Consider the following 12,186-nt stretch of genomic DNA (forward strand, 5'->3'; position numbering starts at 1 on the left):
AAACAAAATCAGTGAGATTCATACACATTAAATAGGATTTAGCACCTCCCCATATGAGCTTGAATTAAGTCAATGACACATTACAAACCAAAGTTTGCAAGCCCAGAATGGACTCCATCATGTGTTCCCAGTCTGCTAGTGATAATTTAACAGATTTGACAAGATCACACATGTATCTCCTAACATAATAGTAAAGGTCTTGAAATCCTTTGCAAATCCTCACATCATAAGTACAATATTAACCGTGCCTCCTAAGTTATATTTACCTGCTGCAAATCACATGCATAATGCATACTAGAATGTTCAACCTGCAGTCAGAGTGAAATTAAAATCCAAATCCTAGTAAATCAAAAGCCACCTCAATATAGTTATAATTCTAGCAACTCAGGAACAGGTGAGGTTTTTTATGTTTAACCTACCCCTAGTAGCAACAAAAGACATTCGTAATTCAGGAAAAATAACACAGGTTGTGTTTTTATTTATAGACTTGGCTGTAATCTAATGAAAAAACTGTAACATTGATTGCCTGTATGCAGTCTATTAGTTTCTGAAGTTCTCAGAAAAGAAACCAGGAGACATTTTTACTCCCTCTCCAATCCTTGCAGTTCAAACTTCACATAAAACAAAATTCAACTGAAAAGAGAGGACCCAAAGAGCACATAACCTTGTCTGAAAGGGAGACAGTTCTAGAAGGGAGAGCTGTGTTTTTGCCAAGGTACAGAGCTAAGCTTTGAAACAAATCATGTTGGTTCAACTGGACCCTTCATCACAACGCCTTGTAGAACACCACCTAGGATATTATCAGCTACTTCACCACTGGGTTGATTAGCAACAACATATTTGGCACTGAAACATCAGAAACAACAGAAGTAGAATATATTAGTAATGAAAGAATAGTAGAATCATCTTAGATAACTACTTCAGCAGCAAGCAGCAGGGCACAGAAAAACCTGTTGACATTCCTTTTTTCTCATGTTCTGCTACTGTAAGTATATTCTCTCCAAAACTGACTGGGGCATATTCAGCTATTGCTCTCATTAAACAACATTCTTCAACTTAAGCTGCAGATCACTGTAATCATTTCAGAAGTTTAATAACTCATTTGCAAAGCTTACCTGTATAAACAGTCCATATAGTCTGCCCCTTTGCTATACTCTTCCCAGTATCTGTGATACATAACCAGTACTTGTTCTTCAGCTTCCAGAACTCTCTGTGAAGGATAACACACACAACCCACTAAAATTAGTAAGAAAATAGCATACATACATAGAAAATCATAACAGGATTATAATTTTGGAATAACAACTGCATACTCAAAATTAAGACCACACCTAAGCTTTAACTGGTCTAAAAATAGCTTTGTTGTGATGACCAGGAAACTAACAAATCTTTATACTACAAAGTTTTGGTAAGCCAGCTGCAACACAAAGTTGCTTTATCTTGCATTTTAAAAAGAACAACCTCTATAATATATTATTTTCTATTTGTTTTCACAGAAGTACTTGCTTGAATAAGCATGGTTCATATTCTCACATCACACTGGTGGGATAACTCACACAACTATTCCCTCATTGACATGGATCAATTTTAAACTCGTGCAGCCACATGCACACTGGAGGAGCTGCCTAACTCTAGCCGCTTAAGATCAGTATGCCTTACCCATTAGAAAAGCCCTTATACTTACCAAGAATCCTGGAATAAAAAAAGTTTCACGAAATGCAGACATGTGCAAACTTAAAACAGATCTGTAAATCTAGGCCCAAACCTTTTGGAATTTAAGCAAATAGTAATCTTTTTGTTGCTGATGTCTGAACTTCTCAAAACATTTTCATACTTCAAAGGAAGAAGTTCTACAATTTAAACTAATTAGTCTGATTTGTGAAGGAAGATGAGATCCTAGGAATTCAACTATAACTCTCTATAGAGTATGTAATTTTAAACTCTGGCTCAAGTAGCAAAGAAGCTTATGCAAAAATAATGTAAAAGAGGAAAGCTAGTAGACAAAACAAAATCTAGAGTGATTCCCTCTACGGTATGATTTTTGTGAAAGCTTTCCAACATTATTTCAAAGACAAATGGTGGATAGCCAATTAAAAACCACACAGATGTATGCTTTCCACTACTTCCCACAGCTTCTACTGTGCTGGCACCTGCCTGATTATCCAAAGTGAGCTCATGCAGCTCACTAGATAAACGAGGAAGAACTTTTCTATCCAAGTTGTCTGCTAGTTTAGTGAACTGACATAGTCTACCAAAGTTTCAGAGGTATCCTCTCTGCTACCAGTGGAACTACCCATTAAGACACCCAGCCTATCTTGACAAATACATGGGTAATCTAAGCTCAAAAAATAGCATCAAGCCATTTAAGCAGTACTGTGCAGAATTTGCAACTCTTCATTCCCTATACAGACATCAAAGGCAGGCATCTTATTTAAATCTACTCTTTATACTAAAATACAAGGAGACACTGTTCATCCATCCTACATATTCAACATGATGAATCATGATTCTGTTAAAATTAGCTGTCTTAGCTGATGATACAGAAGTTAATTCACAGTTACATAGGTATACAAGTATTGTTATTTGGCAAAATAAGTAATTCATCATTAATTCCTCCCCTGCCAAGCATTTTTGTTATTCTATTTCCCACATATTTTGCAAGTTTTCTTTAGCAGAGTATATACAATCAGTTTCCAATACATTAGAGTATATACTTTAACATTGTAACAGTAACTATAGCGCATTTGGAAAATGAAGACATTCTGGAACTTGTTTAAGCATTCAGTAGAAAAGAACTTGCTTTTCAAGCCAATGAGTATTTTATATAAACCGTAACTGTTGGTTTTAAAAAAAACATTCTTTCTTTTGTGTTGCATACAGGCAGATATCTATATATCTGTCTACACTGTGTTGTGTGATGTGTTACATAGATATAGATAGATAGATACATACAAAGATATATATTCTGCCCCTGGAACTCTCACCTGTGATTTAGTCTCATAAAATCTGCATACCTTCATCCATACAAAACAAACAGCCCCCCTCCCTGAAGTCAAAAAAGACATACAATACCTACATGTACATCAGTAACTGTATAGGTTACCTTGTGCAAATGACGCACATGATTTTCCAAAAAAATTTTAGTCTCAGTATAAAGTCTCTCTCCAAGAGGTTCAGGATAGGCCACACACAAAGCATAAATGTCTCTGAGCTCAGAGTCAAGGTTTGTATCTGCTTAAAGTGTGAAAACTTACAAACAGCATTTAAGATTTACAGAACCTTCTTTTCTCTCCCACACATGCATTTTAGATGTTTTTCATATTTTTTTTCAGTTAAGCACAAAAGAAGTCATTTTCTTAAATTAGTGTAAGTCCTGATTTATGAAGAATCTAAGCTTTTAGCATCAATAATAAATTTTAAGTAGTGGAAGGTGAAAGAACGTTACAGCTAAGATCCTGGAACTTATGGCAGCCCCATATTGGCGTGGCTTTTACCACTTACTTGCCATGCGCAAATAATACACAATTATCTCAAAGTGAAAAAGCAGCTTTCATCCAAAATTCTTCCTCTGTACCTGCAGCCAATGTGAAACTAAGATTGTTTTTGGATAATGGAAAGAAGCACTAATTAGGTTAAAACGTGATAGCCAAGTATGGAGCATAGCAAAAATGAAGCGAAACCAACTTCAAGTTTTCCTCTCCCAAGTCCAAAACAATTTACTGTCCCTGAGTATTGGTCCCCACTCCACAGGTGAAACAATTTTGTGGGACACTGGAAATTAAGTAATCACAATGGTAATGTGGGCACAAAAAACTGTCTTCTTTTTAACCATCATTACTATTTCAGTAATCCTATTTAGATCACAGCTACACAAAACAGTAACACTTGCTCATTTAAATGGACAGCAGCAAACAATTAAACCTCTTAAGGTGGTTCTGCCTCTGAAGTACCTTGCAGAGCTTTAAAAAAGTCACTTGATACTTCATCAGGAAAAAAAACCTATGATTAACAACTTGGCTTTCAGAAAAGTCAAGAAATGATTAAGTCCAGCTTCAGGTGAAAAACTGCAGGACAAACTAGTTCTGCAGAAGTTATCTAAAACCCATTATGCTTATCCACTAAGATTAGGTACTTTATAAAACCAGCCAAGCTACAAATTATGATTTAGCATAGATTACTCTTTAAGGTAAGCTCTTTAATTAAGGGAAGACACAAGATCTGCTTTCCTGTAGTCTACCTTAAAAAAAGCACATGCCTGTGTAAAAGGAGATAGACGACATAAGGACAGTTGACAAGTCACCTGCCTAGTCTATGGAACAGTGGCCAAGCTCTCATCCCACAGTTCTTCCCAAAAGCATGATTCTTTTTTTACACATAACTACAACTCAAAAAAAGAAAGGTACTGATATGGGACAACTAAATGGAAAAAAGCCTTTATTTGGCCACTGGAATCTGAAAGCCTAATCTCAGTTACAGTTATTTCATCCATTGCGATCATCTTTATCAGAATCCTCCTTGTAATGGCAAGAAGCATTAAATGGAAATCCCAACAAACAAAACAGGCAATATTCACTGCTTTATAACAGTAGCTAGCATTACATTACACCAACTTCCAGAGTTATGAGCAATGAAATATCAAAACTATTAAATTATTAGTGAAGAATGAAATATTTTCTTAAACAGGTTGTAAAGAACAACTGAGTTTGGTTGGATTTTTTTGCCACATTCCCCCTCCCCAACAAATTGTCAGCCTAAGGATGGTCCACAGTCAAACACATCCTCAGTACTATTCAAATCACAAGCCTCCTCACTACCTAAATAAGGTATTTCTGAGAAAGTAACTTCCAGAATTAGAAATCTTTGTAAGCTACTCACAAGCAAAGAGGACATTGGTTTTTTTCTTTTTAGATCCACAACTACACTACCTGCATCGCAAAAACTATTATGGATCTCCACTACCAGAACCACTTGCTTTGAAGTTAGAGGAAACAGGCAGTCTTCACCACCACAGCACAATAAAATAATGGCAGCTTACCTGATGAAAGCAGCAAACAAGTATCTCTGAATTTATCTAGCCTCTGCGTCTAGGCTTCAGTTAGAAGTCTAGATGACTTGACTGTTGTAAACAAGTTTTAGTTGTAATAAACCTATTGAAGATCAAAAATATTATGTGTACTCCTTCACGAAAATGCCTATCTTCCAAACATGCCTTTCTTTATTCTAGAGAGCAGTCAAATTTTCTTGCAGATTAAGAAAGCAGAATCCAGTATTCTTCCTTGACATAACACTCTTGTGTACCTGCTGAAATTAAACTAATGGCTTAATCACAGAAGGACCTCCATATCAACCTCACACATTTTCCTGTAACAACCAAATGATAAAAATCAACACCAAATCCTATTTGTTGGATACTAAGTTTCTCTGGATTTCTACAAAAAAAAAAAAAAAAAAAGCTACCATGAGTCTCAAGAACACATTAAAGTGTAGCTTTGCTACAGAAAGCTTACATTCTTGCTTAGTTTGTACTAGTTTATTCACTCAACTGTATCTTTCATTTCAGAATCCAAATTTAGGTGTACCATTCAAAACGTGAATCTTTTAACAAAAAACCTTTGAGAGGAGATGAATCATTAGTCATCACTGGTATTTTACTCCATAAACTTAATGCACATTTTTTCTGTGATGCTGTCCCTCAGAAGATCAGGAAGCAGCCTTTACTGTTCAATAATTCATTTTAATGGTGAAAGCCATCTGTCCTTCCAGTTCAGCACAGAGTTTTGCAGGGTGAGAAAGGTCAAAGAAAGCTGAAGCCAAACTGTTCTTTAGGGGCCTTCACTCTGTGTCAAGAACATCAAAAGCCTTGCACAATTTAAGTACTCCAGTAGCTGCTATTTGAGGGGTATTACCCAGCAAGGGGAAACCAAAGCAATTCCAAACTAAGGGGAAAAAAATAAATCACCAGTTACAAGAAAATACTGTATCCAAGGCCATAAAAGCTCACTAATACTGTCCCCGGGGTAAAAAAAAGCATCTAGTTAAGACCATATATTAACAGAAAGTTTTGAATGGATCTTCTCTAGAAGACCAAAGCACAGCTTTCAGAAAAACTCTGTGGTTGTTGGTCTTCCTCTGTAACAGAATCAAAATTCATAGAGCACTTGAGGACTCACAGTCAGAAAGAATCATGATGATATGAACTTTATTTACTCTTCCTTCTCTTTGGGCTGGTTCTTATATTAAAGATATAGTTCATAAGTTGTTGGTTTAGGACCCTTGTAAAATGGGGGATTAGAGGAAGGAGAACAAATATGCATAAAAGATTGAAAAAAGCAGGTGGCCACGTTGCATACTTTTAAAATAATTCTGTTTGCTGTATGGCTACCTTCCTCTCTGGGTACTGTTCATCCTGTTTATTTGGTTGGTGGAAAAACCATGACAACAAGCAGAAGATCCTGAATTTCTACCTATTCAAAAAGGTTCTGCTGCTTAAAGGTAGTTATCCAAGTACAGATGAACTGTAACTCTAACCAAGCTTGATCAGCCTTTTAACTTAAAGAGTACTCCCTACCCTACTGAACACTTAGAAGCAAAGCCTTGAAAGTTATACAAAGCATTTATAATAACCAAATTATTGTAAATAGTATCTCAGAGAGACAACTGTCACTCATTTACCAGACAATGAAACAACTCCAGAAACATTTCTTTCTGCAGAGAACCTTAAAGGAAATCTGAAGGTCAAAGGTGGCTCAAGATGACTCACAGTTTAAATAAAGTGACATATGGTCTTTCAGGTGATCTTTTCCAGAAGATTTTTAACGCTTACACAGTTGTGCTTCCCAGCCCATTGCCATTCTAGTGTTTCAAGTTTGAGATACAAGCTATATTTAAAGGTAAGCTATGTTTAACAACAGAATTGCCAGCATTACAGAGAAAACACTATATTCAAGACAAACAAGTTCTGGGGAAGCAGTGAGGCAAAAATTAGTTCTAGAAATGCAATCCGCACAGTAAAAGCCTCTCACCCCTAAAATACTATTAGTCTCCATACACTATTTGATCTCAGCTGTCTCAAGCAGCACAAGAGAAAGCAAACACTTCTTAGAATACACGGCTGCAGACTGAAATCATGATCCTTTGCTATATTTTATCCTTTGTTTCCACATCACTGTTTTAACTATAAGGAGACTACAAAGATCAAGTGGTACTATAACCAATGAAATAACCTGTATTAATTTCATTAACACACAGTTCAAATCATTGGTCACCTTTTTATTGTGCTTATTAAACAGCAAGAAGAAGAGTTAATGGGACATTTTGTTATAACATCCCTATAGATGTTTAGAAACAGATTACTCAAATTGAATTTAACAGTGAATTTAAAGCTAACAAAGATCAAGATGATGTATTTTTCAAATGCCACATCTTCCTAAAACATATCATCAAAACCTTAGTTTTCTTTATTTATTTAAAACCTGGAACACACCAGCTGTATAAAATGACAAGTTTAACCAAGTCATTCAATTCTCAGTGAGCAGTTTGCGTTAAAACCTAGAATTTGGTTAAGAGTAGCATAAGTACTAAACAATCAACATTTAAGTTGGAAGTTACAAGTCACACAAGCTTCTCAGGCCTTTCAGCCATAGAGAATAAGACAAAAAGGCTCCTGCCTGTGCCAAATCAGCACTAATAGTGCCACTTTCTAAGGAACATAATTCCAAGATGATAGCAAGTAAGGTCCTAAGAATTACATGCCAAATAATTCTTCCAAGACTGCTTCCCAAGTCTCCTATTCATAAGTGTTCCCCTTCTGATGTTCAATCAACTGGAGTAAATCCCAAAAGAGGATCAACAGCAGACTAGTGTAAAAGGCCTCCATGTAAGAAGTTCTGAGTGAAACATCTCATTCAATTATTATTTTAGATTTTAGGTGCCCTTGTTTAAATGTTTAGAGCTTTAAGCTACAGAAGTTAACAGCTTGTTGAAGACTGAAATACGCAATTCTCAAAAACTGCTTAGAAAGAAATGCTGACAAATTATGCTGTGGTAGTAAGTACACAACTCATTAATTCAAAACGTCTGTAAATTTTGTGAAGCCATTTGAACTTGAGTCCCGGACCAGGTGAAGAGTCGTGCCCCTTAGAAATTAACCACAAAGTTTTAAAATTAAAGAGCTCCTTAAAGATTATCACACCATAGAATAAGGTTCCACAAAGACTTTGGGAAACTGATTTTTTAACGTATTTATATGCATGCACACACTCAAAACAGGCACATGGGAAAGCAGTTCTGAGTCTCTTTTCTTTAGCCTAGCTCTTGCACCCAGAATAAGCTTATGTTGTAAAAATCTATGTATAAGAATCCTCTCAGGAGCTTTTTTTTCACCCAGAAGAATTAACAAAACAGTAAGTCTAAATTATTCTCCCCTACAATTAAACCAAACTCAGTCAAATTGCTGCAGAACAGCTGCAAAGCCTCCTAAAAGTCTCTCAATTATCCACCACACTGTAATGCCTTATGAATGCACAGACACAGGGCACAACATAACTGGTTAGAATAGTCACACTTATTTTAAAAGAAGTTGACTGAAACTTAAATCTTGTAAAAAACTTACAAGTCCATTTTACATGTAAAATGCAAACTTTTCACCACAACAATATATGTACAGCTGTGAGTTGAACAGCAAGATCATATGACCACAACTAGAAAGAGTAATTATTTTTTAAAATAGCTTAACTGTCAGAGAGTAGAGAGGCAATAAGAGTGGAACGAAAGTAACAAGGCTTTTTTACAAACCGTTGCTACAGACATGTCCAATACGGTAGCCGATGCATATACTTCTGTGAAAAGCTATAGTATAAGCTAAGCATTAAAGCTACTAAAAGTGAGTAAAACTCAGAACAGTTTACTATTTATTACCATGGCAATTTCCACATAGAATACTTCCCAAATATGCAGAATTTCCCATCTCTTTCAACTTATCCACTGACCCACAGGCTTAACAACTGATACAACCTTACAATGACAGGTACAACAGGCCTACTCCATGCCAAACACGTCATACAAACACATTAAGTCAGATTTTCACTTAAAGGATACGAGAAGCGATCATTCCACGTTGCTCTTTCAACATAATCCAACATAACAACAGCTTTAATTGTTGTTAGAAGTTTGTTCCATGTTTCATCAAAGTCAACTACTCGTGGTTTCAAGGACATTGTGGGGCTTTAGTGTTAATCTGTAGAAGAATTAAACATGTCAAACAACACTGCACAATTATTTTAAAAAAGATACATTTCCTTTGAATTTTTCAATTTAAGTTTTGTACACTGTTGCACCACCATGATACAGCAACAAAAAGAACACCCACCCCTGCTTCCCCACCCTCCAAAATCAAGCTCACAAGCCCCTAGGTTTAACATTATGGAACACTCATGTTGCATGAATACCCTATAACACAACGTCAATTAACCTAAGAAAATCATGCCTCAAAGTTCATCACCTTACCAAGCTACCAATTTAACATTTCCAAATGAAGAAAACAAGTTTCCTGTAAAATGTTGTTTGTTCACTTTCATGCGAAGACTGTTTCAGCTGTATCTGAGAGAATTTTGGGCAGGAACATACTGAATGTATTAACAGAGTATTTGATATTCACTACTGTCAGTTTGTAGTCTATGTTCACCTCAAGCTTTCATGAGACGTTTTTGGTGTTATATTTAAAAAGCCACAAAACCCTAAAGCTTTGATCAGGATAATAAAAGAAAACACATCTAAACACAGAGTATTATATAGAGCTTGTGCAGCTTATTGCACTGTGCAGCAGGACAAACAGTGAATTCTTTCAAGTAAGACATGGCTTGAAAATATGGAAGCAGTGTTAGTAGTTTCATATAAAAAACCACTGGAAGAGATTTATTGAAAGAAAAGCATTAAATTACTGAAATAAATAGAGGAAAAAACGTAACTTAGAGGAAAAAAAGGGGTCCCTAGAGACACAACGGTGAAGGCCTCTTCTTTGTTTCTATCTCTCTGTCCTATGCACCTAATCTAGAAAGGACCTGATATGTGACATTCCATACACAAAGAATTCTAGTTCCTGCTCAGAAACACAACATTGTAAAACTAAAGCAAAAAGTGGAAAGAATACTTCTATCTCCATTTTAAATAGATGGAAAAGTGACTCAACTTGTCTTCCCAAATTTTCAAGGTCAGAAGGGTAAAAAGAAAGCTAGTGACAGACTTTCAACACAAAACACACCTCTATAAGAGAAAGAATCAAATGGCATGTTAAAAAAAACTATTTAGCAACCAGCTTACTACCTTAACTGCTACTGGCTTTTAATTTTTTGCAGGCAGATCAGTTCTCTCAAACTGCAGGATATATAGCTTCTCAGTTTAAGGAGAGAAAAAATTTAAAAAAAAAAAAAACACAAAACAAAACAGAATGCATATAAATGCCACCCTGACTAACCAACCAAGCTCCTTAACTGTCGTGAATTTGGGAACCACAGAGGGTTGTTTTCCTCTACCTGCAACACAACAGTTTCCGTTTAAAACTTAATCAACATTTGATTTCATACAGAAACTGAGTAGCAACTAATATCGAGGAAGTGGTATTATCCTATGTTTTATGAACAGGAATCTTTTTTAAGAACCACCAAAGCTCAGAAAGTGGTGTGTAAACATTTTCAGTTCAGTAGAAACATTTAAGCTGTTACATTTGCAACATAGTTACTACTTTTGGAAAACAAAAACAAATCAACAGTCCATTTATGTCAGTTACAGCTTACTACACAGATCAGTGAGAACTGACAACACAAACAGATACGCATCAAGGAAGGTACACTGAAAAACACAAACCCATTTTTGTTTCATAGAAACATAAACCTCAGTAGAAATAAACAACAGGAGAGCTCACTTCCAGGAGGGGAAAAAGAAAAAATAAAAAGTGCTAGTCTTCTAAAAGCTCTGATGTTATTATTCTTCTGGAAAACACAGGACTATTTTCAGCTGATCCCTCCCAAAAAAAAATCACGGTCCCCCAAAATTTTAAGAATCCTAAGAATTTCTTGTGGTAACAATGGTATACTTGGTTGAATGTTATGTTACAGGTTGCTCTCTCTGAAACACACTTTGTAACTCTATTCCATCACAGATAAGCAAAACGGAGGGGAGGAAGGAAGGGTCAATATAAAGTCCTCCCCACAATACATCACACAGAATCTATAACACTGCGTTTAGTATCACCAAAACCCCTAATAATATGTAAAGCACTATGTATCCACATACTCATAAAGGTACTCTGGAGTTAAATAGTTTAACACAAAGCTGACTTATTTGGCATTATCTTACAGCTTTCACAACAATACAAATTGAAGCATGTTTTCTAGACGTGTTCAGAAAGGCAGTATAACTTTTTCTGTAAGACACTGGGGTTTGGGGGTGGGTGTAGGTGTGTGCTACGCTTTGCTGTCTGCAGCGCGCAAGCTTACCAGCTTAGAGAATTAAATTACTTGTACCGATGCAAGCAACCTCCATAGTAAAAACCATCGTAGAGAAGAGTATCTACCCTAGGGTTTATAGCATTCGGGGGTAGGAAACCATACCTGTGTGACCAGCCCTAAGGTAAGCGGATATTGTCGAAACATATTTACACGTGAGGATAACGAAAGGATGTTGCTTCCATCACCTTGTTCTTTAAACCATACCGCTGTCACAGTGAATATAGTTCCTCCCACAAATAAATGTAGGGTTTTGCCAGCATCGAAACATCCCCCGAATTTCTCAACTGTTTAATCATTTAAAAAAAAGCGATATTATATTACGTGCGAGCGGCGGGTGAGCCGCCGAGGGCTAGGGCAGTCCGGCAAACACGTATGCAGCGCGGCCTGCTGCCCCCCCCGTGCCCCCGGCACCCCCCGCTCCGCCGGCAGGCCGCGGGCAAGGGACCTGCCCCTCCACCGAAAGAAAAGCGAAACCGGCTGCGGCGGCAGCGAGGAGCGCGGAGCAGCCCCGCCGGAGCCGCCGCATCGCGCCCTTCCCGCCGGGCAAGGGCAGGACCCGGGGCAGGACCCGGCCCGCGCCCCCCGCAGGGGGCAGGGCGCTGCCGCACAAACACCCGGGGAAGGGAGCTCGGGGCGGGGCGCTGACCCCGGCGGGCAGGACCCCGCGGGGCGGCGGGTGGCG

The 12,186-nt window shown here is 37.3% G+C and overlaps 1 protein-coding gene across 4 annotated transcripts in view; it reads right to left on the reverse strand.

Moving 5' to 3' along the window:
• CUL2 (cullin 2) overlaps nt 1-12,186 on the reverse strand; it is a 52,357-nt gene that overhangs the window by 39,633 nt on the left and 538 nt on the right. For 3 of the 4 annotated variants that reach the window (XM_055805145.1, XM_055805146.1, XM_055805144.1), the window contains exons 2-4: nt 9,097-9,235; nt 3,104-3,206; nt 1,116-1,210 (exon numbers count right to left, since the gene is read on the reverse strand). In XM_055805145.1, the coding sequence (XP_055661120.1) occupies nt 1,116-1,210; nt 3,104-3,206; nt 9,097-9,215 (317 nt within the window). In that variant the 5' untranslated portion in view covers nt 9,216-9,235. Of the gene's footprint in view, nt 1-1,115; nt 1,211-3,103; nt 3,207-9,096; nt 9,236-11,606; nt 11,732-12,186 lie in introns of those variants that run through there. The other variant, XM_013296473.3, reaches the window with a different exon arrangement.

Source organism: Falco peregrinus, chromosome 5 (genome assembly GCF_023634155.1).
Source record: "Falco peregrinus isolate bFalPer1 chromosome 5, bFalPer1.pri, whole genome shotgun sequence".
Taxonomy (NCBI): domain Eukaryota; kingdom Metazoa; phylum Chordata; class Aves; order Falconiformes; family Falconidae; genus Falco; species Falco peregrinus.